Source organism: Microcebus murinus, chromosome 10 (assembly GCF_040939455.1).
Source record: "Microcebus murinus isolate Inina chromosome 10, M.murinus_Inina_mat1.0, whole genome shotgun sequence".
Lineage (NCBI taxonomy): Eukaryota > Metazoa > Chordata > Mammalia > Primates > Cheirogaleidae > Microcebus > Microcebus murinus.
The window spans coordinates 19,597,687-19,622,670 of NC_134113.1; the positions used below are offsets into that span (position 1 = coordinate 19,597,687).

General features: G+C 37.6%; 1 protein-coding gene across 5 annotated transcripts in view; it reads right to left on the reverse strand.

Moving 5' to 3' along the window:
- The window catches only part of MYBPC1 (myosin binding protein C1), an 86,843-nt gene that overhangs the window by 44,582 nt on the left and 17,277 nt on the right, over positions 1–24,984 (reverse strand). For 3 of the 5 annotated variants that reach the window (XM_012772651.3, XM_012772649.3, XM_012772647.3), the window contains exons 2-10: positions 24,686–24,727; positions 22,021–22,062; positions 13,882–13,920; positions 13,292–13,327; positions 11,563–11,673; positions 10,091–10,239; positions 9,637–9,754; positions 7,768–7,819; positions 5,295–5,351 (exon numbers count right to left, since the gene is read on the reverse strand). In XM_012772651.3, the coding sequence (XP_012628105.1) occupies positions 5,295–5,351; positions 7,768–7,819; positions 9,637–9,754; positions 10,091–10,239; positions 11,563–11,673; positions 13,292–13,327; positions 13,882–13,920; positions 22,021–22,062; positions 24,686–24,727 (646 nt within the window). The remainder of the gene's footprint in view (positions 1–5,294; positions 5,352–7,767; positions 7,820–9,636; positions 9,755–10,090; positions 10,240–11,562; positions 11,674–13,291; positions 13,328–13,881; positions 13,921–22,020; positions 22,063–24,685; positions 24,728–24,984) is intronic. The other 2 variants (XM_012772650.3, XM_012772648.3) reach the window with 1 other exon arrangement.

The following is a 24,984-nucleotide window of genomic DNA, read 5'->3' on the forward strand; positions in this document are numbered from 1 at the left end:
CCAGAAATGAGTCTACTTGCCTTGCCTCAAGTCTTAGAGAAACTTCTCCAGATAGTAAAAGATCAAATATGTGCACTTAGAGTAACAGTTTCACATTCCTAGTTAAAAATGCAATTTTAGGGAGAGCAAAGGATATCAGGAAATGTACTGAAAATATTTTCACTTATTTTCAACTTTAAAGTCTAATTACAAGATGGGATTTTGAGACACTTAAGAATGGTTTTCATCTAGGATATGGATGAATTCATTTTGAAAAGAGGATTAAGAACTAAAAGATTTAAATAGTGGCTTATGAAAGAAACATGATCCTTTCTACCTTCACTGATGTACACACCCTAGCTAAATAGGGAGACGATACAAATACATTCATTTCAAACGTCTCGATTTTGCAAATAGCATTTTTCCTACCATATTAGTTAATATGTGCATTAGCCATTTCTACCGTGTTTTAAATACAGAAACATTTGAAACTGCCATGAAGGTTTTCCATTTGTTTTACATATGCTTTTTGTGAATATCAAAGCTTTTAAAAATAATTTTTTCTTTCTAAATTAGCAGGGGGGGAACGGAATTCTCTCATATTTCATCTTAAAGTACTCTTGAATGTTTTTTGGAAGCAGGTTGGGTTTGAAATATAAAACATAAATGTTGATTGGGTGCAGTGGCTCATGCCTGTAATCCCATCACTCTTGGAAGCTGAGGTGGGAGGATCTTTTGAGCTCAGGAGTTCCAGACCAGCCTGAGCAAGAGCAAGACCCTGTCTCTGCAAAAAACAGAAAAATTAGCCTGCCATGGTGGCTGGTTGCTTGTGCCTGTAGTCCCAGTTAGGGGGAGGCTGAGGCAGGAGGATCACTTGAGCCCAGGAATTGGAGGTTGCAGTGAGCTAGGATGAGACCACTGTGCTCTAGCCAGGGTGACAGAGTAAGACCTGTCTCAAAAAAACAAAAAACAACCCATAAATGTTAAACTGTAAAGCAAGTAGTTTAGGATTCCATAAACGAGGGGAAAAGTAACTTCTTAGGGTAATTATCAAAATTGTGACCCCAAATTTTGATCATTGACTAAGGAATATGTAGAATATATAGAGAACATGTATAACTAAAAAAAATAACATTTAAAGTACACTTGTCTTCTCTTGTTTTAAAACCACAAAATGAAACCAAAACTCAGGAATACATATTCTTTAGGAAAAGAGGCTTAGTCTAAAGGAATTGATTTACTTCACTGGCTAAATAGTCCTGATTTTAACTTTTTTTTACTATTTTTATCAGGTTAATTTGGAAATGTTACAGTGACTACTTATTGTGAGTAATGCTGTTTTGGATGTAATTTTCTGGAAAATTGGTCAATATATCTTATACATCAATGTGAAAATGGATTCATGCTATCATATTAGGGAATGATGGGTTACATATGTTTGCATTGTCACATTAGTGACACCTGTTTCAAAGTTGCTTCTTTATATCCATGTATACTTTATATCCATGTATACTTTGAGAGGGAAACACTGGGTTGTCATCATGGGTAAAGTATATGGGGAGGGGAGGAGAATATAAATATTAACATAGAGTTTAGGGTGGCATTAGGTGAGGGTGACTTCTAAATATTAATTTCCATGTTACATTGTCATGTAGATCTTTTTGCCCAATGGGATAGGAGGACACTGAAGCCAACCTGGAAAACGGAAGGAAATGAGAGGTCATCGGTTCACCAGTATTCCCGATGGGAAGGACTGGACAACACAACAGGAAAATGTGCCTCTAAAAACTCAAGATACAAGTGTTGTCTTCACCTTGCTCCAATGATATGTAGACCCTTTATTAACATAGGGAAGTTGAAAAATTTAAGAAATTTGTCCTGAAATTGGAGTATTGGTAATAATTTGCTGCATCCACCAAATCTACTGCCTGAAAACAGTCTGTGCTTCCAATGCATCCTTTGATTATTTTAGTAGTAAATCGAAGAGAAGTGCAATTAAGATGGATATGTATATATTCTCTGTGGGGTGTTTTCTCAATTTACTTTATTAATGCTCTATTTTTGTCATATTCCAGCTTAAATGTAGTCCCCAAACTGGAAATTATGCCATACTTGATTATGTTAAATTTGTATTTTAACCAAGAAGAATTACAGATATACACATTTCAAGTATCCTCCTGACATTGGTGGAAGGATTTAAAGCTATCAAGCTACATATAATTAAAGTAGCTAACAAGAGGCACAAGTTAACACCAAGTCATATTAGATTTATGGAGGTGAATATTTATATGAAGGAAGCCAGTAATAAGGATCATCATTTTTATGGAACCAGTTTTATTGGTAGATTCATAAAACTGATCATCCTCACTATTGTTTTCATTAAAACACCAAGTTATATTGCACTCTACCACATTCCTATCTTATAAAGTTTCATGTAAGAACAACAACGACCTCTTGCCTAGTCCTTCCTTTTCTCTCCATCACTTAATTATATCCCATATTGCAAAAAGAAGCATTTATCTTGTACTGGAATGTGAGGTCAGGCTCTCACCTGTATCATTTCTTTAAATCACCTGGGACATAGCTTTACTTACCATGGTGGCTGCACAGAACCCGGTCTGCACAGTTAAGTTACAGTGAGGAGAAAAACCCAAATTTCTAAAGGCATCTCTGATTCCTTTCCAAGCCGTGGGATAGACCTGTATAATGTTCACAGTACTTACATCTGCATCAAAATTTCTATAACTTAATGGTCCTAGTGAATATAGCAGCTATAGAAATTTTATGTAGAAGAAAACTTTCCAGTATTTATACAGGTCAAATCCCATAATGGGATGCTGCCCATATCAGATTTACTCGGATTTAGCTAATGTCTATTTGACATCAGCTGGCTTTGTTCAGGGCAGGGAGATCTTTTGTTGTACAGTCATGTTGGTCGTAATGATATTTACTCTGATAGGGATTTTGCCACACATTCTCAGAGGAGTAGAAATGGTAACTCTGTGTCATTACCACAATAAAAACACATGCAATTCACAAATTAGTAGGAAAACACAATGATTTCTAAAGTTATACTAGTGGATTAGTACAAATGAACATCATCATAACATTAACAACAATCTAATTCTGAATCAAAATCATATTTAGGGGATATAAAGAAAATGAGAACTGGAGACATAGTGGCTGCCCATTTTTTAAATGATATTTTCTTTTGCTCATATATTAGATTTCTTTTATTCTAGAACTATTGGTAGAACCAGTCTGTTCTTTTTTCTTTTTCCTTTTTAATCAGAGCATAGTACTTAATTTACCGTATCACATTTTTATTGATTGTATATATGTATTTTATATGAATATAAGCTTTATGAATATATGAATATAAACTTTATGAATATAAGCTCTGAAGGAAAAATGTCCCATTTCCTTATTGGAAGTGAATATTTAGTCACCACCCACTGTGAGCCAGGCCTTTTATTCTCACAAATCTATTAAGTAATTTTTATTCTTCACATTTACAGATGTGGAAACCAAGTCCCAGAGGGGTCATATATTTTGACCAAAGTCACATATTAGTAAATGGTAGAGTTGAGACTCAAATCCATGTTTTTCCCATTCCCTTTTTCCTCTCACAAATATCTATTCATCCCTTCCTATGTGCCAGGCACTGAATTTCTTTTCTTCATATCACCTAGCATAATTATATTTTGCACAAAGAAAGCATTTGGCATTTTCATGGTTGAGTAAATAATTGCAGAGAGAATAAAAAACCCTCTTGTCTTCCGAAAATGTCAATTTGTGTTATAAACACAAATTCAGATTTCAAAGTCAGATTCAGGCTGGTATTTGTTACAGGAAACGAGCTGACTCAGAAAAAGGAAACTTGTATTTGAGTCTCTGCCCTGCCTCTAACTTCTCTGTGACATGTGGCAAATCCCTTGACATCTCTGGACCTTGATTTCTTACCTGTAAAATGAGGAAGAGTAAAGCTCACTTAAGGGCACTTCATATACTATTTGCTTTGAATGCATTTGGGGAATTAATATTATAGATACTAATGATTATTTGAAGTATCCAAAGGAAGAAAGATGTATTTGATATTGCCACAGTCTATTGATTGACTAATATCCATCAGTAATTAATAAATCATACCTGTTAATATTTCTGTTCTCAACCTAAATGTTGAGGGCTGGGGTGAATTTTTCATTCACAAGGGCTTGAATAAAGCCATCCAACTAAACTGAGAATATACACAAGCCTAGTTTATTGTACTTATAACTTGTGAAGCATATGTGTACTTGAGTTCCTTTAACAACCATAGGAAGCACTAAAAGTAATTTTAAAATCTGAAAAGCTAAATATAAACTGATATTATATGCTGTTAATTTAGAATTGCAATTTTACTCTTTATTCACAAATTTGCTAGATAAAACACAATCCCAGCAAAAATCATTTTTGTTGCTTCTGCACTACAGTAAATATGTAGATATGTACAACTTTATATAAAATATTATATGTTTATATAACATGCATATATGTGGACAGAAATCCTATAAAATTATTATGTGCTAAATATCCATAATGAAATTTTATACATTTGATTCCAAGAGAGAACAATGTCAAGGGAGTGTGAATAAGTGATAATACTAAACATTTATTTCCATTTTATCGCTTCTAAAATGCACAGTTTTGGGGCATTTTAGACATATCTGAAATAAGAATGCATCTTATAATCAATAGTGTATCATAAACCACTTACAGTTTTACATGAATGGTTTTTCCATTGCTTAGTGTTTTATAAAATACTGGCGTATCTTAAAATCAAAGGTGTCTTAGATTTGAAGAAATATGCTAAATCATAAATTGTATATTAAAGCAGGTCTGCCTCTTAAAAAAAAAATATATATATATCTCTACAGAATTCTACGAAAATTGTGAAATTGATTTTTTGGTCAAGTAGTAAATAAGGCAGGAGAATGGAGACTTTATTTATTTAATCATATGTACTGTCTTAGAAGTTTCTTGGTATTTAAGTTTTATGTCTCAGTTTTCAAATCTCCCCATCCCCAACTAAGAAAATATGTGAAGATTCATGAAACGTTTAAAAAGAAAGTTTAAAAGCATCAGCTAAAGTCATTGACAGATTAGTATGCAGTTGTTTCTCCTTTTTAGTTGATTCTGTTATATTCCATAAGCAAAACACATTATAAGAAATGAAAAATTCTTTGAAAAACATCCACTTTTCAACTTGACTTCTCTGAGTGGGTGTCTAAAAGATTTCCAGGCCACAGTGCCTCACTCCATCGCTTGGTTCTCACCTACGTTTCAGGAGACCACTAAAGTCAAGTTCCCCTGCATCCTCTTGACCTTCTCCACTGTCACCAACGAAAGAAAAGCAAATCGGCGTTTAATGCCAAGACATACCCAACAGCTTCCCCCAGACACTCAACATATAACGTATATGCAATTTTGTACCAGCACACCGGGACTAAATCAACACAAACTATTTCTTTTCACACAAGTGACATTTTAAGTTTTTGGAGTATGTACTTGTGGAAAAGTAAACATAAGAAGCTTGTGTTACTGTATGATTTCAAGAAGACACATTTTTGAAGATTGCATATATAAAATTGCTTGGATTTGTGTTAAAACCAGATAACACAAATGCACTTAAGCCAAACAACACAAAGTACTTTGTTTTTGCAAGTTGGGGGGCTCTAGAAACATACCTGTGTAAAAAGCAAAGGACTTTTGCTGATCTCTGTTGTTCATGTAAGACAGAGATTGGCTTGGAGGACAAAGTGTACCAATGTGAGGTATATAAGTACAAAGCCTTATATTCAAAGGTAACCTCTTTGTGTCCATGGATAGATGAATCAGATAATGTAATACCAACGTAGCATAAAAATGGAGCTAACACAGAGCTTTTTAAAAGATGCATTCCTGGTTTAAAGGGAAATAATTATCTTAATTTTCTTGTTAATATTTACACCTTTTAAAACATGTTTTTCAAAACTTGTCTTTGAATAGTTAATGAACTCTTTACCACTAGTTTTTGAAAGTGCTTTCCTATAGAGAAATGCATCTTAAAGTAGGCATGCAGCCACCGTTGTGATTGTATCTAAACTCTAAATAGAAGCTACAGAGCTGACATTTAAATGGCACTACATATTTACTTACACGTTTACTTTTTTAATGAAGATTTTGTTTTCTGCTCTTTACAAATGTTAGTTATGGTTTCTAAGAAAAGAGTCTGCGGGTTTAAAAACAGTGTGCATAACATGTAAGTCATAAGAATTAAACTCAAATAATGTGTTTTCAAAATGTGTTTAATAACAAGTGTTTGGAGGCCTTTTAAAGGAAATGCATTTCTATTCTTTTAAAGCACAAAACTTAATAGATTTTGTCTTCCTCTCCTAAAATATACTTGTACATGGTACAGGCATAGTAGTTTAGACCTGTGCATTTGTTGAAAAATGATAGGACTTGGAAGTTATGGATTTTTTAAGAATAAAAAATACCAAAAAAATACAAGAACGCCAGTAATATTAAATATCTTTTCAAAGTGATTAAAATTTTATTTATTTGTAATTTAAGAGGGAAATATGCCCTTTATTAGCAGACTAAATCATTGTTTTCTAATAGTTTGGGATGACTTTCCTTATTCAAAAAACTGTATGTGGATTCAGACTTAGAACAAAACATTTACTCTCATTAAGAATTTATAGGCCGGGTATGGTGGCTCATGCCTGTAATCCTAGCACTCTGGGAGGCCGAGGTAGTTGGATTGCTCAAGGTCAGGGGTTTGAAACCAGCCTGAGCAAGAGCAAGACCCCATCTCTACTAAAAATAGAAAAAAATTAATTGGCCAACTAAAAATATATAGAAAAAATTAACCAGGCATGGTGGCGCATGCCTGTAGTCCCAGCTACTCGGGAGGCTGAGGCAGGAGGATTGCTTGGGCTCAGGAGTTTGATGTTGCTGTGAGCTAAGCTGACGCCATGGCACTCTAGCCCGGGCAACAGAGTAAGACTCTGTCTCAAAAAAAAAAAAAAAAAAAAAAAAAAAAAAAAAAAAAAAAAATTATATTATGGAATAATTAAGTACAGAAAGTAACATAATGGCAGGAAGGGTTAGTCATGTTTCTCAGAAACAGAAAAAATTTTTATTTTTCTTCTTTGACACCCTGATTTTTCAGCCTTGGCAGCTGTGAAAATAAATAGATACCTAAATTTTGCCTTTCCAGGGTATTCTTAATACCAGCAGACTCAGTATTCTTTCATTTAGGATAATTCAATATTATATGGTATTAACTTCAGTAAGTAGCTACTTAATTGTAGTTTTCTTGGGCACACGGTTTAGTATCTCCATAAGTGATTTCTAGATGAAAACCAATATAAATAGTAGCTTTCTGACATTGCTTAACTAATGCTGTATGAAATGTATCTGTTTGTATATCTCTTTTGGCCATTTGGTGGAAAATAATACAATTAAGGAAGAAACCACATATGTATAGTGTGTCTTTCTCAGGCAACTGTGAAACCTGTAAAAATGGGAGCTTCACTGTAACAAGAATATTCTAGAAAATGATCAATATATACTTGACTGGGCATTGAATCCACGGCTTTTCTAGACCACCAACTTTTAAATATATGATGTATTTGACTACAGTGAAAAGGGTTATTCTCATTTGGAATATGGGGTTTGGAGGAAGGGAAGTATATTTTGAAAAATCCTCTGCTTCTATGTTATATAAAAGCTATCTATAATAGATTTTCCTTTTGAAGTTACCTTCTCTTGAAAGCAGATCTGATATCAATGCTTGGAGTAGTCCCAGTAGATTCTTTGAAAGGAAGGAAAACAGTAAAATAAGTAACCATTAAGAAGGCAGTTTGTGTTCAGTTCCTTTATAGGCTGTGGGGATTCTTCAGGTGGGAAGCGGGTCAGGTAAAGGGGGCCTGGCTCTCCTGGAAGGCTGAGCTGCCAAACACCATCCTCCCTCAGTCTCTCCCATGGAGAACCAGTTTATCTCATCCAGTTGTCATTCGACCTGCCTGTGCATTAGAATCATCTGAGGAACTTTAAACAATATCAGCTTCTTGATAAAATCTCCCTGCTTGAGATTTTGAACCACCAGATCAGGGACACCCAGAGATCAATATTCTTTTTTTTTTTTTTTTTTTTTTTTTTTTTTTTTTTTTTGAGACAGAGTCTCACTCTGTTGCCCAGGCTAGAGTGAGTGCCGTGGCGTCAGCCTAGCTCACAGCAACCTCAAACTCCTGGCTCAAGCAATCCTCCTGCCTCAGCCTCCCAAGTAGCTGGGACTACAGGCATTCACCACCATGCCCGGCTAATTTTTTGTATATATTAGTTGGCCAATTAATTTCTTTATAGTAGAGACGGGGTCTCGCTCTTGCTCAGGCTGGTTTCGAACTCCTGACCTCGAGCAATCCGCCCACCTCGGCCTCCCAGAGAGCTAGGATTACAGGCGTGAGCCACCGCGCCCGGCCCAGAGATCAATATTCTTAAAAAGCCCCCCAGGTGGTTCTCAGAGATGACTGGCCAAGGAGTGCTGCCCAGAGCCAGAGTCCTCCTTAATCCAGAAATCTCAGCGGCACCCCACCCACGGTCCAGCCTCTGCCTGACATCTCTCCGAATGGGAATCGCACAGCCTTCCCGGACTGTCTGCACAGCTTTAATGAAACCGTTCATCCTAACGTTAAGACAAAAGTCACCTCCTCTTAATTTCCACCTTTTGATTCTAACCTGCCTAGGTGCTTCTCAGGTTCATGGAAAAGAGACTTCTCCTCGTTCTGTGTGACAGCCCTTCCTTCCCCTCTTTGCAACGAGCCACCTATGCCTAACTTCCTTCACCCACACACTCAAGCTGGATAGGGTGTGGTTTCTGGATTCTTTGTCCTTCTGGTTGCTCTGCTCCTGAAGGGAACCAGGTTGAGGTGTGGTGGCCGTGGCCAAAGACAGCACTCCACATGTGGAACAAGCAGAGTGTCACACAGAGAAGCATCACATCCTAAACTTAAATCCTATACCATTTGGAATAGATCAATTTAAACATACACTGGCTTCATCTGTCTTTTACAGCAACATTACACTTTGGATTCATCTTAAGTTTATGATCTTTGCTGCCAAGTCAACTTTCCCTTTGTATACTTATAAAAGGGTTTTTTTCCCCCATGCTAAATATACACCTTTACATTTATCCCTATTAAGTTCTTTCTGGGAAGTACATAGAACATACAGATAGAGGACTTCCATATTTGACATTAGTCTTTATAAGAGAAATTCTTCCACCGGGGTATCCTGACATCCTCATACCTCATCCCTAAACCTGAGTGGGAAAGTGGACCAATGAAACAGATACATTCTGTAGCACAAAAAAAAATGGCAGCATGACTTATCCGGGAGATTGAAGGAATACAGTTCACACGGATAGAGATGCTTAGTAATAAAATTCCCCCAACTCCAATTCTCCCATAACAACTTAATTCAGCAGATTTGCCTAGACTGCCACAATCAGAAACACACAAGTTTTAATGGGCTTTCCCCCTCCCATCTCATACTATTAGATGGCCGCCTTCTCTGTCCCTTCACCCCCATAAAAACAAAGTCACATTTATCCAGGCAAGAAGGCACTCTTACCACGCACTTCGAGATCAAATGAACAGCTGTCAAACTTATCCTTGTAGGTGACCTCGCATCTGTAGTTGCCTGCAAAGTTCTCTTTGGCCTTGATGATCTGCATCTCAAATGTGTACACCTGCAATGAAATGCATGCAGACACGCTGCAGTCCTATGTTGCTGGCAGCAGGCGGCCACCACATTTTACTTCCTTTCCAAATTCCTCAGCATTCGCTTAAAGATGTGTCTGTCTCTAGGAATTCTAGTACAACATACTCAACACAGGAGGGTAAATGGATCCTGCAGCCCCTGGGCACAGCAGGCAATCACAGTAGAGTGTAGACACTAGGAATGGTAATTCCAGAGAATTTTCTGGAACTGAAATCTGTCAAAGCTGAACCTGAAAATGACCAATTACCCACACAGATGGAACAAGCTGGCTGAGCCCCTGTGCCGGGAGCGTTCAGGGCCGTACCCGAGAATGCCTTTCGAAGCTCTCCTTCAGCTGCAAGTGCTTCCCTGCTTTGCTGGCCAGATCCATCCATTTCCCTTTGAACCATTTGATAGTGGGTTTTCTCAGAAGATCTTCAGCCTTGACTTTGGCTGTAAAGGTGATATTTTCACCTAGAAAAAGCAGAAGTGATTCAGCCTGTGGTTTAAAAATCGACATTTATTTTGCTTTCAAATAATAGGAGTTGAGCCAGGACTATACTACATAGACCAGGGGTCCTCAAACTTTTTAAACAGGGGGCCAGTTCACTGTCCCTCAGACCGTTGGAGAGTGTGCACTGTGGGCCTGGGATGAGTTGGCTGCTAAGCAGGACAGGCAGTGGGGGCAAAAACACCCAGGGCGGGATAAATGTCCTAGGCTGGCAGCATGTGACCCATGGGCTGTAGTTTGAGGACGCATGACATAGACTATCAAGTGATTGATACCCCCAGAATTGTGCAATGAGTTAGTCCTGATTTCTTATGAGTGCCTTGGAGGTTTTAGGGTATCATCATCGAACTCTCAGGTCCTTCTGCAGCTCACTGCACTATTATTTATTTACTTCCTTCATGGCACTTGGCTTTTGTGACTGTTTGTCTAATTTCTTGTTGTGTGCTCCTCTCAGACTATAAATTCTGAGTGCTCACATGTTATACTCAGTGTTCAGCACAGTGCCTACAACAGGAGGTGTACAATCAATATTTTTTGAATGACTATTTCAAGAGTTGAACCATCTGTGTGACTAGCTGCCTCTCGCACATGTGCAGATTTGGAATCATCTTAAGGAATGAGTTGTATCATAATGACAGCAGACACTAGCTCAGAGCTTTAGGATATGTCAGGCACTGTTCAAAGTACTTTGTGGGTAGGTCCTATTATTATCCCCATTTTACAGATGGGGAAACTGAGGCATAAAGAGGTAAAACCGCCTGCCCCAAGAACAATAGCAAGACACAGAACCAAGTCTGAACCCAAACTATGTGGCTCCGGGTTCCTGAAATAATAGCTGTCACTCACCTTTTCAGGTTATAAAAAGCAAGATTTAGTAGATACATAGAATGGAATATTATGCAGCCATATAAAGGAATGGAGTACTGAAACAATGTAGAGGGACCAATGTCCTAAGCAAAAGAAGCCAGACACAAAAGGTCCTGTATTGTCTGATTTCATTTGTGTGGAATATTTAGAATAGGTAAACCCACAGCGACAAAGCAGATTAGTGCTTGTCAGGGCCTGGGAGGGGAGGGCAATGGGGAGTAACTGCTTAGTGGGGTACAAGGTCTTCCGGAACTAGACAGAAGTGGTGGTTGCACAATATTTTGAATGCGTTAATAGCCACTGAATCGTCCTGTTTAAAATGGTTAATTTTATGCTATGTGAGTTTCACCTCAATAATAATAATAATAATAATAATAATAATAATAATAATAATGCAGGATTGAATGCTAGGCACTCACCAACTTTCACTGTTCCTGTTTGAGGTTTTTCAATTAGGAGGGTGGACAGCTGAGAATTGGCATTCTGCTTGTCGTGCTCCTCCCCACCAGGTGATTCGCCAAGAGACCATTCTGATGAGCAGAAAGGAGGGAAAGGATCATTCCGGGGCCAGGTTCTTCCTAGGCAGACTTACCTGGGTTTGCCACTCTCATCAACACAGAAGCTTTTCTTTGTTTAATAAACCTAGATAAATATAGCATCATTCTTTCCACCCCCAGCGGCCGTCAGTAGAGAGGGACAGATTCCCACTTATACAGGGGTGTCTCTTCCATGACGAGGCAAAGGAACATTTGCTAATTCCTAGAAATAGTGGATCTTTTCAGGTAAGTTGTTACTCTCTCTTTGTTGGCATCCGTGGTTCCTTTGTTTCCCCATCCTGCCTAACAGATAAACAATGGTAGTAAGTATATGAAAGCAGTACTTTCCTTATAGTCAATGGTGACTGACTATAAGGTCACATCTATACAATGGAATTGGGAAAGACTAAATGAATGGGTCAGTGTGAGGGTAAACTATCTAAGGGTCCAATAGCCAAGCCTGGCCTGGTATTTCTAGTTTCCTTAACTGTTGTATGGTTAGAAAGTTCTATTAGGGTTGTATAGATATGGCCATAGTTTGACAAGAAAGTCACAGATCATGATTGGTTAAGTACAAATTGCAAGAACTCTAGGAGTGTTCTGCAAGGGGAAGAAAAAAAAAAAACCAAAAAAGTGGAAAGAAAAAGAAACTGTTTGAGGCTTTCCCATGAAGAGAGACAAGCTAGAAATGAAGTTTATTTTGCACTCGGATGCTTGGTTAGTGTTAATCTGCAGTCAATTCCAATGAGGAAGATAGGAGAGAAAACTGTAGATAACTCCCTCTGTCTTCGAGCTGAATGCAGAGAAGTTCAGTTTCAACCACTTAATAACTGGGGAAAAAAGTGCACGGGTTGCCAAATCTCTGCTTGTTAATGTTTCTTGAAAAGAGGGAAAATGCACATTTAATTATTTTAGTTTTCATGTATCAATCATGCTAGGTATTTCCATCCATAGGAGATTATCATTTTCACAATGAAGTTAAGCAACATAGTCACATGATTACATATTTTTAATACCCAAGTTATTGTTATGTGTATGTGTATTATAGTAAGAGTGGATAATGATCATTCACATTTAGAACATTAGGACAAGTATTTTTATTGTTATCTCTACTTATGTACCTGCAGTGCCTACAGGAGTGGCTAGCCCACAATAGGATCAAATTAGGCCTTCAATACAAATTTGTTGCATGAGTGACTGAATGAATAAATAACCTTCAAGAACTGTAGCTATGGCTGACAGGATGCATTTGAAAGTGTTTTATCAACTGTACATAAAGTTCCATAAAAATGTGAATTATTATCTAATTCCTGCACAACACAGGAAGGGAGACTGATCTCTGTGTATTCGCTATGTGTTAGAAATGACAGTTATGATAAAACAAACCAACCTGTAGTATATGTGGCTAGATTCTTGAATGTGTGTGTATCATGCAAAATTAATTGTTTCTCAATACATTAGTTTTCTTGTAAGAGGAAATGTAATGAAAGATTGCTAGAAAAGCTACAAACTGAATAAAACAAGGATTAGCATCAATACAACTTCGAGAAATGAGGTCATTAGGGATTGTATTAGGATGGGGTCAGGATGCCTTGCCTGGGCATGTGCTCACCTGAATCTTTTCTTTCCAAGGCCCGACTACCCAAACCTGAAAGGAAAGCGTGATTTGGATGATGCAGGGGGGTGGGGGTTGGGGGATGATGAGAATGGAGTGCTGACTTCAACCTTCTTGAATTTTCCCAAACCCTGTCTCTTCTGGTGATGGGGAGAAAAAAACCACAAGTTGGCTTGGGTGCAAAATCAGTAGAGCTCCAGCTATGGAAGTACTTATAAAAGTATGTCTTATTTAAAAACAGTAATAAAACTTAAAAATTCAAATATCTAAATTTAGATATTTGAAAACAGGGGAAAAGGGCATATAACTGGAGACAGAAAACAGACGTTTTTGCCCCTAAAATGTATACCTAAGATTTACTAATCTTGTTTATTTCACAAAGAAAGGCTCCTTTTAAAGAGTTTTTCATGTAAAACAAAAATAATGTCATTAAAGCCAAGGTTTTCTCTCTTGGTGCCGGCACAGGCAAAACCTGGGCGCCAGCTTTGTGCACTGACTCAGCAAGGGGCTGACCCTGCCTATTTTTTTCCTCTACTGGCAATGAAAATAAATGAAACAGCAGGGGTAGGGGTAGAAATCATCCTAACCTGGAGGCAAGGCGCTAGGCGGGGACACTTCCTCTTCATCTGAAACAAGACATAGGAGTTAAAAGTCAAGGAGAAAAGGACTTCGTCCCAAGTAGCCTGAGAAAAGAGAAATCTGAAAAAGAAGAGGAGAAACTACACCAAACACTTTCAACTGCTGAGTAAGCCTTAGAAGACTTGGTACCTGAAAGGTTAAACTTGAGTATTTCAGGCAAAAAAAGAAATAAATAATAAATAAAAGGGTGAGAAAGTAGGGTAATCCAAATACAAGTGTAGATTAAACAGTAGAACTCTATGCGAGTGTTTTATGTGACTGTGGGTTAGGGGAAAAGAATGCTAAAAAAAAAAAAAAAATCAAACCTTGATGAAATCAACAACAGAGGTGATCTTCCAGTTCTTATTTTGTAACTAACGTCAATGGCAGTCATTATTCACATATCACATCGTTTGGACACAGACATAAAAACGTGTATGTACTGTTTGAGAACTCATTTCTACCCAGAAAACCTCATGATTAATTTTCTTCTATATTCAAGAAACAAAAGTCAAGATTAATTAATATACAGCAATTTGTCTTACCACGTTTACCAATAATTATTAAGAAAATAATTATTAAGAAAAATTAATTATTAAGAAAAATTTTCCCAGGATTATATTGGTATTGGCTAATGCTGTATCATTTCTTAATATTTACCTATGCACATTTGTGAAATTCAAAATATATCTTTTAGTGGTTATGTGCAGAATAGTCCCCTTTTTAAAAAATATTTGTACTGCAAAGTTCACATTTTAGATGCTTAAAGAGGCATTTGGTGTTATCTAAACTCTTGCCCCTTCCTTCCCAAAGCGTAAAGACTAGTAGTGTTTGTATAAATAATAATAATATTTGTACTTAAAATACTAGGATTGTGGATTTCAAAATATAAACATATTTGAACAAAATAGGAAAAAGAATACATGTAAATGAATGTTAATTAAATGTGCTTTAAAAAAATCCTGATAAAAAGAGGTAAAACAGTATATTTTGTATCATCCATTAATATTAGAATATTTACTACAGATGTTACCTACAAGCCTGAAATTTCTTTCTCCAAACTGTCAACCTAGGATATGTTTTATTGCTTTTTAATAAAATAACTAATGTAATATATAGAGAACTTTAATGTCATTTGCTTTAGAACCCAAGAGGTGATTCACTGGGTACTGTGGGGTATGAGACTCTTTAGTGGAAGCTTTCTGTGGTCAAAGAAGCTTGGAAAATGCTAGGCTAACGTTAAATGTTTGCATTTTACTGTGCTGTGTGTGTGTGTTCACTGAAGGACATCTCAAAGCCCTGAGTGTGCTGATTTGCACTGGGAATGGAGGTGAAGACAAGAAATGATACAGTACTTAGCACTTCCCAAACTGAGCTCAGTTTTGAATTCTTTTCTCCTGGAATATCCATTACCATTTTACAGAATTGTGGATTTTCAGAAGTATAGATATTTTTGAGTTTTCAGGAGAAATCTATATTTCAGAACACTGTTAGTAATTAAAATTTTACATAAACAAAAATAAAATACTTTGAAGTTTTTCCGTAATATTATTTGCCAGAAATTTAATTCAGCAAGGTTTTATTTACTGAAATATGTAAATAATCTTTATTTAAAATCCCATAATAATGAATGAAAATGAAATTTTAAAATTTAACCAAATCTTAGAAAAGAGTTCCTTTATTATATGTAAACTAGAAACTAGAACCATTTTGAGTCAAATGAACACTTTATACAGGTTTTGTGGTTTTTGTTTGTACATAGCGTATAATGAAACCTTGCGTTAATTGTTTAGAATGCAATATGATTGAGAAGAGTATTCACATTCTTAAAACTAAAGTGAAGGAAGATAATCTGTTTTTTAATTGATACATAATATTTACATATATTTATGGGGTACACGTGCTATTTTGTTACATGCATAGAACGTATAATGATGATAATCTGTTTTTTAAGCAGATATTTGATTGGTGAGTAGTTTTAAAGTCCAGGAAATGTTAAAACTATTTGGAGGACATGTACAATTATTTTAGACTATTAAGGAACACATATTAAAGAAGTTCTTCAGAGAATCATGAAATATTCTTCCTCCAGTGGTCCAATATTACTTCCAAACAGCAATTAGCAATATTTGATTCATTGTGCATAGATTTTCAAATTTTCAAAAGTGCTAGAAAAATCAGCGGGAGCAAAGTTTACTGTTTCTCTTCTTTTAAAAGTAGCTTAAGCAGGCTGGGCGCGGTGGCTCACGCCTGTAATCCTAGCACTCTGGGAGGCCGAGGCGGGAGGATTGCTCGAGGTCAGGAGTTCGAAACCAGCCTGAGCAAGAGTGAGACCCCGTCTCTACTATAAATAGAAAGAAATTAATTGGACAACTAATATATATATATATAAAAAAAAAAATTAGCCGGGCATGGTGGTGCATGCCTGTAGTCCCAGCTACTTGGGAGGCTGAGGCAGGAGGATTGCTTGAGCCCAGGAGTTTGAGGTTGCTGTGAGCTAGGCTGACGCCATGGCACTCACTCTAGCCTGGGCAACAAAGCGAGACTCTGTCTCAAAAAAAAAAAAAAAAAAAAAAAGTAGCTTAAGCAAATAAAATAATAAATAAAAGGAATTTAGTCCTGGCATTCTTTTAGATTGGGAAATGTGGTTAATGTGTTGAGTTTCTGACCTTAAGTTCTTGAAAAGTTGCCTGGTTAAATTTGGTTGAATTGGATGAGACTGAAAAGTTTAATTGTTCTCATTTAGCATGAAAACCAGGTTCTAACGTTAGGAGGAAATCGAATATCCAAATCTTTCCAATTGTGTCCAGTTCAGCAACACATATATGAAAGACATAGTATCTTGCAGAAAACATTTTCAAAGAAAACAGAACAAAATACTTAAGTTATTTATATATTTTCTATTTAAAAGTGACTATGATGATGATTTGAAATGTAAACATCTCATTTTGGGTCATTAATATACGACTGACATACATCAAGACCACAGACTCAGAGCAGCAGGGCTATCCCGCTTAGCTACATAGAAGGACAATTTACCAAAGCAGAATTTTATTCAACTTTAAGTCATGGGAAAATAGCATTTGTAAAACCGTAAAAATGATTTTTTAAACAACCGAAGTTCCCAGAGACAAACTCCTGGAAAGTAGAGAAAGAACTCAGTCTCACATTACAAGCCTGGGATTTTGGTGGGGTACACATAAGTACCCTGGAATGCAAACGAGAGGCTTGCTGCCAAATGGAAAGAACTCCAGAGACAGGAGAATGTGTACATTCTTACAATTCTCCCGAACTCTCTTGGTTGTAAAATAACTTCTACCTATGGTTGATTTTAGATTGCCTTTTTAAATTAAATTTTTTAAGTAATATAAACGTGAGACTATTGTTGAGATTTCACGATAAAGACCAAAAGCACCTAAGATTAAAATATATGTGACTTATAAACAAACATCAGTTAAATGCTGATACAATACCTTATTTGATTTACACAAATTCATGAATTGCTCAAGCAGAGTAATCACCTGTAGTAAATATTGGTGTATGTGACCAAAATAACCACAACAAAATATAGAAGACAACAACAACAGTTAACATTAATTCATTGTGTTTTGAGGCATTTGATTACCACATTTTCATGATGAGAAGATACATGCCTTCATACTTTTTTGTTTGTTTGTTTTTTGAGACAGTCTCACTCTGTTGCCCTAGCTAGAGTGCAGTGTTGTCACTGTAGTTCACTGCAACCTCCAACTCCTGAGTTCAAGTGATCCTCCTGCCTCAGCCTCCTGATTAGCTGGGACTACAGGTGTGTGCTAATACACTGGGTTATTTTTTTCTATATTTAGTAGAGACTGGGTCTCGCTCTTGCTCAGGCTGGTCTCGAACTTCTGAGCTCAAGCAATCCTCCTGCCTCTGCCTTCCAGAGTGCTAAAATTACAGGTGTGAGTCATCATGCCCAGCTGCCTTCGCACTTTGATGCTTATGAAATCAGGCTTCATCTTACAATAGATATATTCAATGAGTATATTTAATGAGTGTTTTCTTCCCAAAATCAATTAAATCAGTGTTGCATCTTATAATGGCTGTATCTTAGAATTGAAAAATACAATGCCATTCATTTTTAACATAGTTGGTTACAAAGAAGCAATGTAATTAGAATACACAGATAAAGCACGAAGACATTTTAGTAGATGGTTGATTGTCTGACATCTAAAGGTAAATTGCACAAAAATATTTTAACATACTAGTAAGAAGCACCAGGATAATGTTATTGCAGATATAAAGGAACCTAAATGAAAAAAAAAATTTAAATCATACTTTTAATTTCAAAAATCACATCATTTAGGAGAAAATAAGTTGGAACTTCTTCTGGTCCACTTCCTCATCTGCCAACCACATTCATGTCAAAAAAGAGACTTCATCTTGGGTTATGTGAGGTATTTAATACACACAGGATTCATTCATGATAGTTTATGTGGTAATGTTAAGGCCTGGGAAAAGAAAATAAGTTTATATTTCCCTTGCAGTGATCAACCAAAAGCAGTTATTTTTCTGGAAGAAAAGTAAAAAGAGGTAGTAACTGTCCTAAATGAGCTTACCAAAAAAATATACAGACTCTAAGCTAATAAGATGTGAAAATAAAACATCAGCACTTAGGTATTAAAATAAGTACTGATGCTCAAAGTGGTCTCTGACTCTAAGGCTGTTGCCACATTTGGGACCAGCCACAGAATCAATTTTGGAACTTCCCGAGGGAAGTTGTGAAGGCACAGGAGAAACCTGCTCTCACTACCCTATGTTCACACATAGGATGTTGGATGTTAGCTAACAGAAATAAAGATATGATCCCACTTGATCACCCACGTTACTCTCTACACTTGGCCCTCCGTGACTCTTGTCTGCTTCCAAAGCTGAAATCCATCTTCCTTTGTTGATGGTTGTTCTTCCTCCTAAACTTGGCTCCAGGAGAGCAGGACCCAGTGCCCAGACGTGTGCCTGGCACGTAGCTGGCACTCAGTAAATACTTACTGAATCAATGAATGCTACAATAAAAGGCGGGTCTTTGACCCCACTGGGGATATAGAAAAGATTCTATGTTTGGCTTCCCATGATGTGCCACCTGTAACTATTCTGGAAAAATTCTAAGTCATGGCAGCATTATTTTTCTAAGGGCATTGCCTCCCAGTATAATCACTTTGAAAGGGATTTGCACATCTAATTTCTGATATTGTTTGTTATTGTTTTGGTTAAACACATTTTTTTTTTTATTGTCATCTCTCTTGTTTCAACTCCAGGAGACTTTGCCCAGGTCCCAGGACAAAATGGTCCGTATTAGGGAACAGGATGGCTGGATGGAAAACATGTCCAGAAACAAGCAATAGTGAAACCCCTTCCTGGGAAATCAGCTGTTTCCCAGAGAGAGACTCTTTGTGATCTGAAAAAGTTGGCAAATCAAACCACAAACGCTACTTCTGAGATTGACACCGGAACCAAACAATTCTCTGTGGCTACAAAAAAATTCTTTGCAGAATGTTTCTGAGCTGTCACAGAACAATTTAGTCAATCTGGGAAAGATTTTAACCCTGCATTGCTATGAACAGTATTCCATATAGTGACAGCCTCGGAGCTATTAACTGAATTTTTGTCGACTAATTAGAAGACTAAAGTACTGAAAATGTACCAATTTTTTCAATGGCTTTAGGGGAGTTGGTCTTAGGGTGGAAATCATCCATCTGTCCTGCACCAGTGCCTCAACCTGAACCCTCATTGATCAAGAATGTGCATAGGATGTTCATCCTCCTACCCAGCAAACATGGTGAGTGGAAATAACGATCTATTCAGATTACCATTGTATGGTCAGCAGCTAAGCCAGCACGGAAGTTCAACTGTTCATTCATTAGACAGTTGCCATGTGCAGCTCTCTGCCAGATGCTGGAGGGAATGAGATGGGGGAAACAAAGAGGTGTTAAGACATGGTGTCTGACCATCAAAAAGCTCACAACCTGTTAGGGAAAGGAGGCAACCATTAATAGGTGATTAAGTGGAGACAGAGGCAATAGGTCCAAGGGAAATCAGGAGGAAGAAGGAGGGATAAAAGTGAGCCAGATGGCCAGGGGAAAGCTGTGAGGAGTGAAACTTGAGTTTGATGGTTAAAAAATATATATGGACTGAGAGTCTGAGGAGGGAGGGACAGCAGGGAGGGACATTCTAGTTAATGCTGGAGAAAGTCGAAAGTGAATCCTGTTTATGCCCATGCAAGCCTTCTTTCTCAACCAGGGACATATTAATACATGCAGCAATAATTATTACATCTACTGCTCAAGTATTTTCTTTGAAATGTCTCTGTCCTAGAAGAAAGTAGGTAATAGCTAAAGAGAATTGTATATTTTGAAAAAATTTCCATCCACTTACCTTCTTTATTTAGGGATGTCACTTTCTATCCTAAATTGATTTGCTTCCTAGGCATGTTAGGCATATATATACATATTTTTACTATATACTGCAGTTTACGGACCTGGGTATGTAACTGAATATGGCCATGGTCTTGCAAACGTCAGAAAAATGCTACCAATTTCAGGATGCCTTAGTCATTTGGCCTTGCTCTTTCATCATACTGTGTTCTCCATAAAGAAAAGAGTTTTTGTCGGTTGTTTGGTTGACTTTAACTTATGGAGAGGCATTTTCTCATTTAAGCATACAAATATAATATGGTGACTTTTCAGATTAAAGGTCAGGCACAGGCTTTGTTTAAACTTTGACAGCTTGCCCTCTAGGATTACTTTATTTGCTGTGTTGGTCCAAACACCTTTCCAAATTTGGAAACAGAGGTGTATGCCATCGGCCTTGTAGAGAATAATGTTACAATAACTTCAGCCAGGGTGTCCAAACCTCCTTGAACCCATCTCATGGAAGGAGTTCTAGGAGTTTGCACTGTCTGCATTCCATAAGCAAATAACCTTCAAACTGTGGCCCACGTGGCCAGGATTAGTATTCATGTTACTATCCACGGGAACCGCTTGAAGGTCAAGGGCAAAGTCAGTGCTCTAACATTATGTGTTCATTCATGAGAGCACACGTTCAAGTTAGCTGAAGAAAAGCAATCCAATGTACTGAAAGAAAGGAAAAAAAGTATTTTACTAATGTATAGGAAACAAGAGTATCATGGAGGTTAGGTAATGAACTATGACACACTAAGAGCAAAGAGATACTTAACATGCTTTTGAGCCGTGTCCAGGAAAAAGAGAAACTTCTGGCTACAGTCAGGAAATAATTAGTTATTCCAAAATTTAAACTATGTTGTTCATTACACAAATAAAAGGTTAACTTATAAAAATGATGGTACAAACATATAAAACAAAATTGTCAGATCCGACTTCATGAAAACTTTCATCTATGGAAGACGAATGCTCCTTAGTTTAAGACAGATGGTCAGTAATGAAAATGATTTCCTCCATGGTAAGACAAAGGAATTAGCATTTCATGGAGTAACAGAAGTACATGATAAAGATTGTTCATTTGCTAAAATTGGACAATCTCCATATAAAGTAAAAACAGAATAATACTATAGGAATAAATGAGTTTCCAAATTAAGAAGCAGCAACATGGTGTTTACTTAAGGTTTATTGTCAGTCTGTATAAGTCATAATATAAATCTACATGAATGCATAGTGTCACAAAGTGAGATGCTAGCCTTCAAAATCACTAGTGAAACCTGGAACACTTCATACAATAACATGAAAGCATTTGTAAAAACATGGGCAATTTGGATAATTTTCCCAATTGGTGTAATCCCACGAAGATCAAACACCTCTTTTCCTTAGCATGCACTTGGAAACTACCAATTAATTTGCTGGTATCTCAACAAGTGCTTGTGATATTTTTATCACTGTGGTTTTTGTTTTAGAAATGTGTGTGCGATGGAAACTTAGTGAAGCACCGCTTGTCATTATGCTGCTTGGGTCTTGCAGATAAGACACAAAGAACCCCAAACCACACTGATGATAAATAATGCAGAGAAATTCTGTGGGGCCACCATGGCAATCATTACTGACCTCTTCCTGCTTCTGACTTTGTTGAATTCAGACTCACTCTCCCTTCCTCCAACTCACCTTTTGCTGGTGTAGTTCCGGCCTCCTTCTCTTTATGTGGTTCTGTGTGGAAAGTATAAGCACATTTTTTAAAATGTCTTAAAGCATTTTATTGTGTGATAAGCAATGGGGTGGAGGGGGAAGAGAGGAAATAAATGTCAACAGAACAGATCATAAATGATACCACATACTCATTATGCTACACATGAATTATGAACTTGGGAATTATAATTTAGAGTCACAATAAATTTTTAATAAAAGCAATAAATAAATATGATCATTTTGGGGAAAAGTATGCATCAAAACACTCAATACAGATTTTGTTAAGATACACTCAGCTGTGCTGGGATCATGCTAGGTAACATGCTGGTGTAGAATTGAGTATAAAATGTGGGTCACTTCGTTTTAGACCTCAACAAGAGACTTTTTAAAGACGTTTGACCCGTGTAGTGGTCTCAATAGTTTGGACTTCTAGATACTATAGTAAGGTATAAAATGTGTAATTGTGTGTGTGTGTAGTTTCAAAGAAAATGTTTTAGTGTACATGTGAATCTTCTGGATTGGGTTTAGCGGCAACAAATGCAAAACGAGCAGTAACATCAGATTCTATCAGTCGAGGCCATCTAGTTTGCATTTCTCTGTGTTCAGAATCATACTGGGTTAGATACCGGCAAATAGTATCTAACTGTGGTACGTGTAAGAAAAGAACTGTTAAAGCAAGAATTTTTTTTTTTTTTACTAATGAACAGAGATTCAAATCTTAGTTAACTAAGAAGGACAATTTTAACAGAGTTTAGGAGTAGACATTTTAGCAATAGGAGGTCAATATTCTACAATGAATATAAAATATGGCCTAAAAAGGGAAACTTTATAGGGGCTCAGTGAGAGTAACTGATCCGAAGAACAGAAGGGAAAGGATTGTCTGTAATGGCTGGTAGGTTCTCAGTGTACCCAATGCTGGTCAAAATAAATCTGTACGTGAAAGAGGAAACATATCAAGAAGAAGAAGATCCTAAGAAGAATGTCACCCATCTACACTGGTTTCAAGATCAAGATCTAAAGAAAACTAAATCTGAGCGTGCCCCTGTTTGAACTCATGTGGCACTGAGCCATTTCCCTCATTTTTTTTTTTTTTCCCAGACACAGGGTCTGGTTCTGTTGCCCAGACGAGAGTGCAGCGGTGCGAGCATGGCTCTCTGCAGCCTCAAACTCCTGGGCTCAAGCGATCTTCCCACTTCGGCCTCCCAAAGCACTAGGATTATAAGCGTAAACCACCGCACCCCACCTGATTTTTTTCCTTTGACATATAAGCAATACTCTTTTGTACTATTTAGTGGTTTGAGTGTGTAAATCTAGTATTCTTGACTGCACAAAAGGGCTCCTCTGTGCAGTTAGATTTCTTAAAATGCCCTCCTGAAAAATGATTTTCAGGGTGGAAGAACTTTATAATTTCCTTATAAATTTCCATGTGAAAAGATGATCGGAAACTAAGGCCTTATTCAACTCCTGCTTTTACCTAGACTGGACCAGTCTGCAATGACCTCCTACTCCTGGTTTCATACCACATTGGCAATTCAAGTAACCCGCATTTAATCACATACTACTATGTTGGGAGGTTTCTTATGGTATTGCTTAATGTTTTCATGTAGTGGTTGGATTTGATTGAATTGCTCTCCAGGCTGTATTTTATTTTCTACTTGGCTGCAAACAAGCTGAATATAGGGAAATGTTTTCTGTTTAGAGTTTGCCACTACACCTGGTACGATATGTTTGCACCTTGCTATCCATAAGGAATGTGGTAGCTAGCTCTGTGTCTTCTGAAGGGTTAGAGCAGGGTTGTACACGTGCTAAATACCCAGGGAACGATTCTGGAATGGATGCTGGCTTTTCATCACTCTTCAAGAAGTAAGAGTGATGAGAAATGGTGCTTTGGGGTCTTCATGAAAAAAATGCACATGATTTCGGTTGCTTTCATCTTGGGGGCTATGTGGTGGGCAGACAAATGACTGTGGTGTACCATGCTGGGAGTCAAATAGTCCACTTGGGCTTGTTATTCTCCCAATCCTGTCCTCTTGCTTAGGTGTATAAGCTTCACGTAGCATGTGTCGCTGGGGACTGTGTCTACCTGCCTAAGATTTCATGGCATCTCTTTACTCATTTTTTTGTTGCCAGTTGGTGGACAACATGATACTAAGAACCCAAGAAGCTGGCCCTGGTATTAGCCTCGGAGGCCACCAAAGCTTTCTGGAAACTCCCCGGGGAGTTTCTGGAGGGGCTCAATAGTGACATAGTTCAAGGTGGGAAGGGGCTGCTGATCCTCCAGGATGGAGGTGGGGTCCACTCCCCACTCTCACAAGGGCCTTCCCTACAAATCCTTGAGCCCTCTGGAGGCTCAGCCTCCACACTGTAAAACACGGGCGTAGCAACAACTGTTGCACAACTTGGAAGGTTTTGTAAGAATCCTTTCCTATAATGTATATGAAGTGGCATCGAAATTAAAGTAACATGAGAGGATTACATAAATACAATGTATTATTTTTATTATCAAATTATCACAACTGTCACCACCCAATTTCTCAGCAGTAGGAGTTAGGTTAAAGCTCACGGCATCAGTGGAGGCCAAGTCATGCTGGGATGGTGGCTCTGTATTTGCAGCCCAAACATGTGAGGCAGTGTTTCTACTCACCTTCCGGGGCTGGGGGTGGGGCTGGGGCTGGGACTTCATTTTCTAGAAATGAAAAGAGTAATGGAAGCATTAGGGTCACTTGTCACAGAGAAGAGCTACTTTCCACAGCACCAGGCTACTCTCCACTCCAGCCAGCCATCTTACCTGTGTATGCTCACAAGGGACACTGGAGCAGGAAAAGGATTGTCCCATGGCATCAAGAGACCCAAGCCACACTGCTGTTTGTACATGGTCCCATGCAAAAGTGAGACACTGGGTGGCAAGCACACCCCGTGGAGACTAAGGTGGGTGAATTTGGT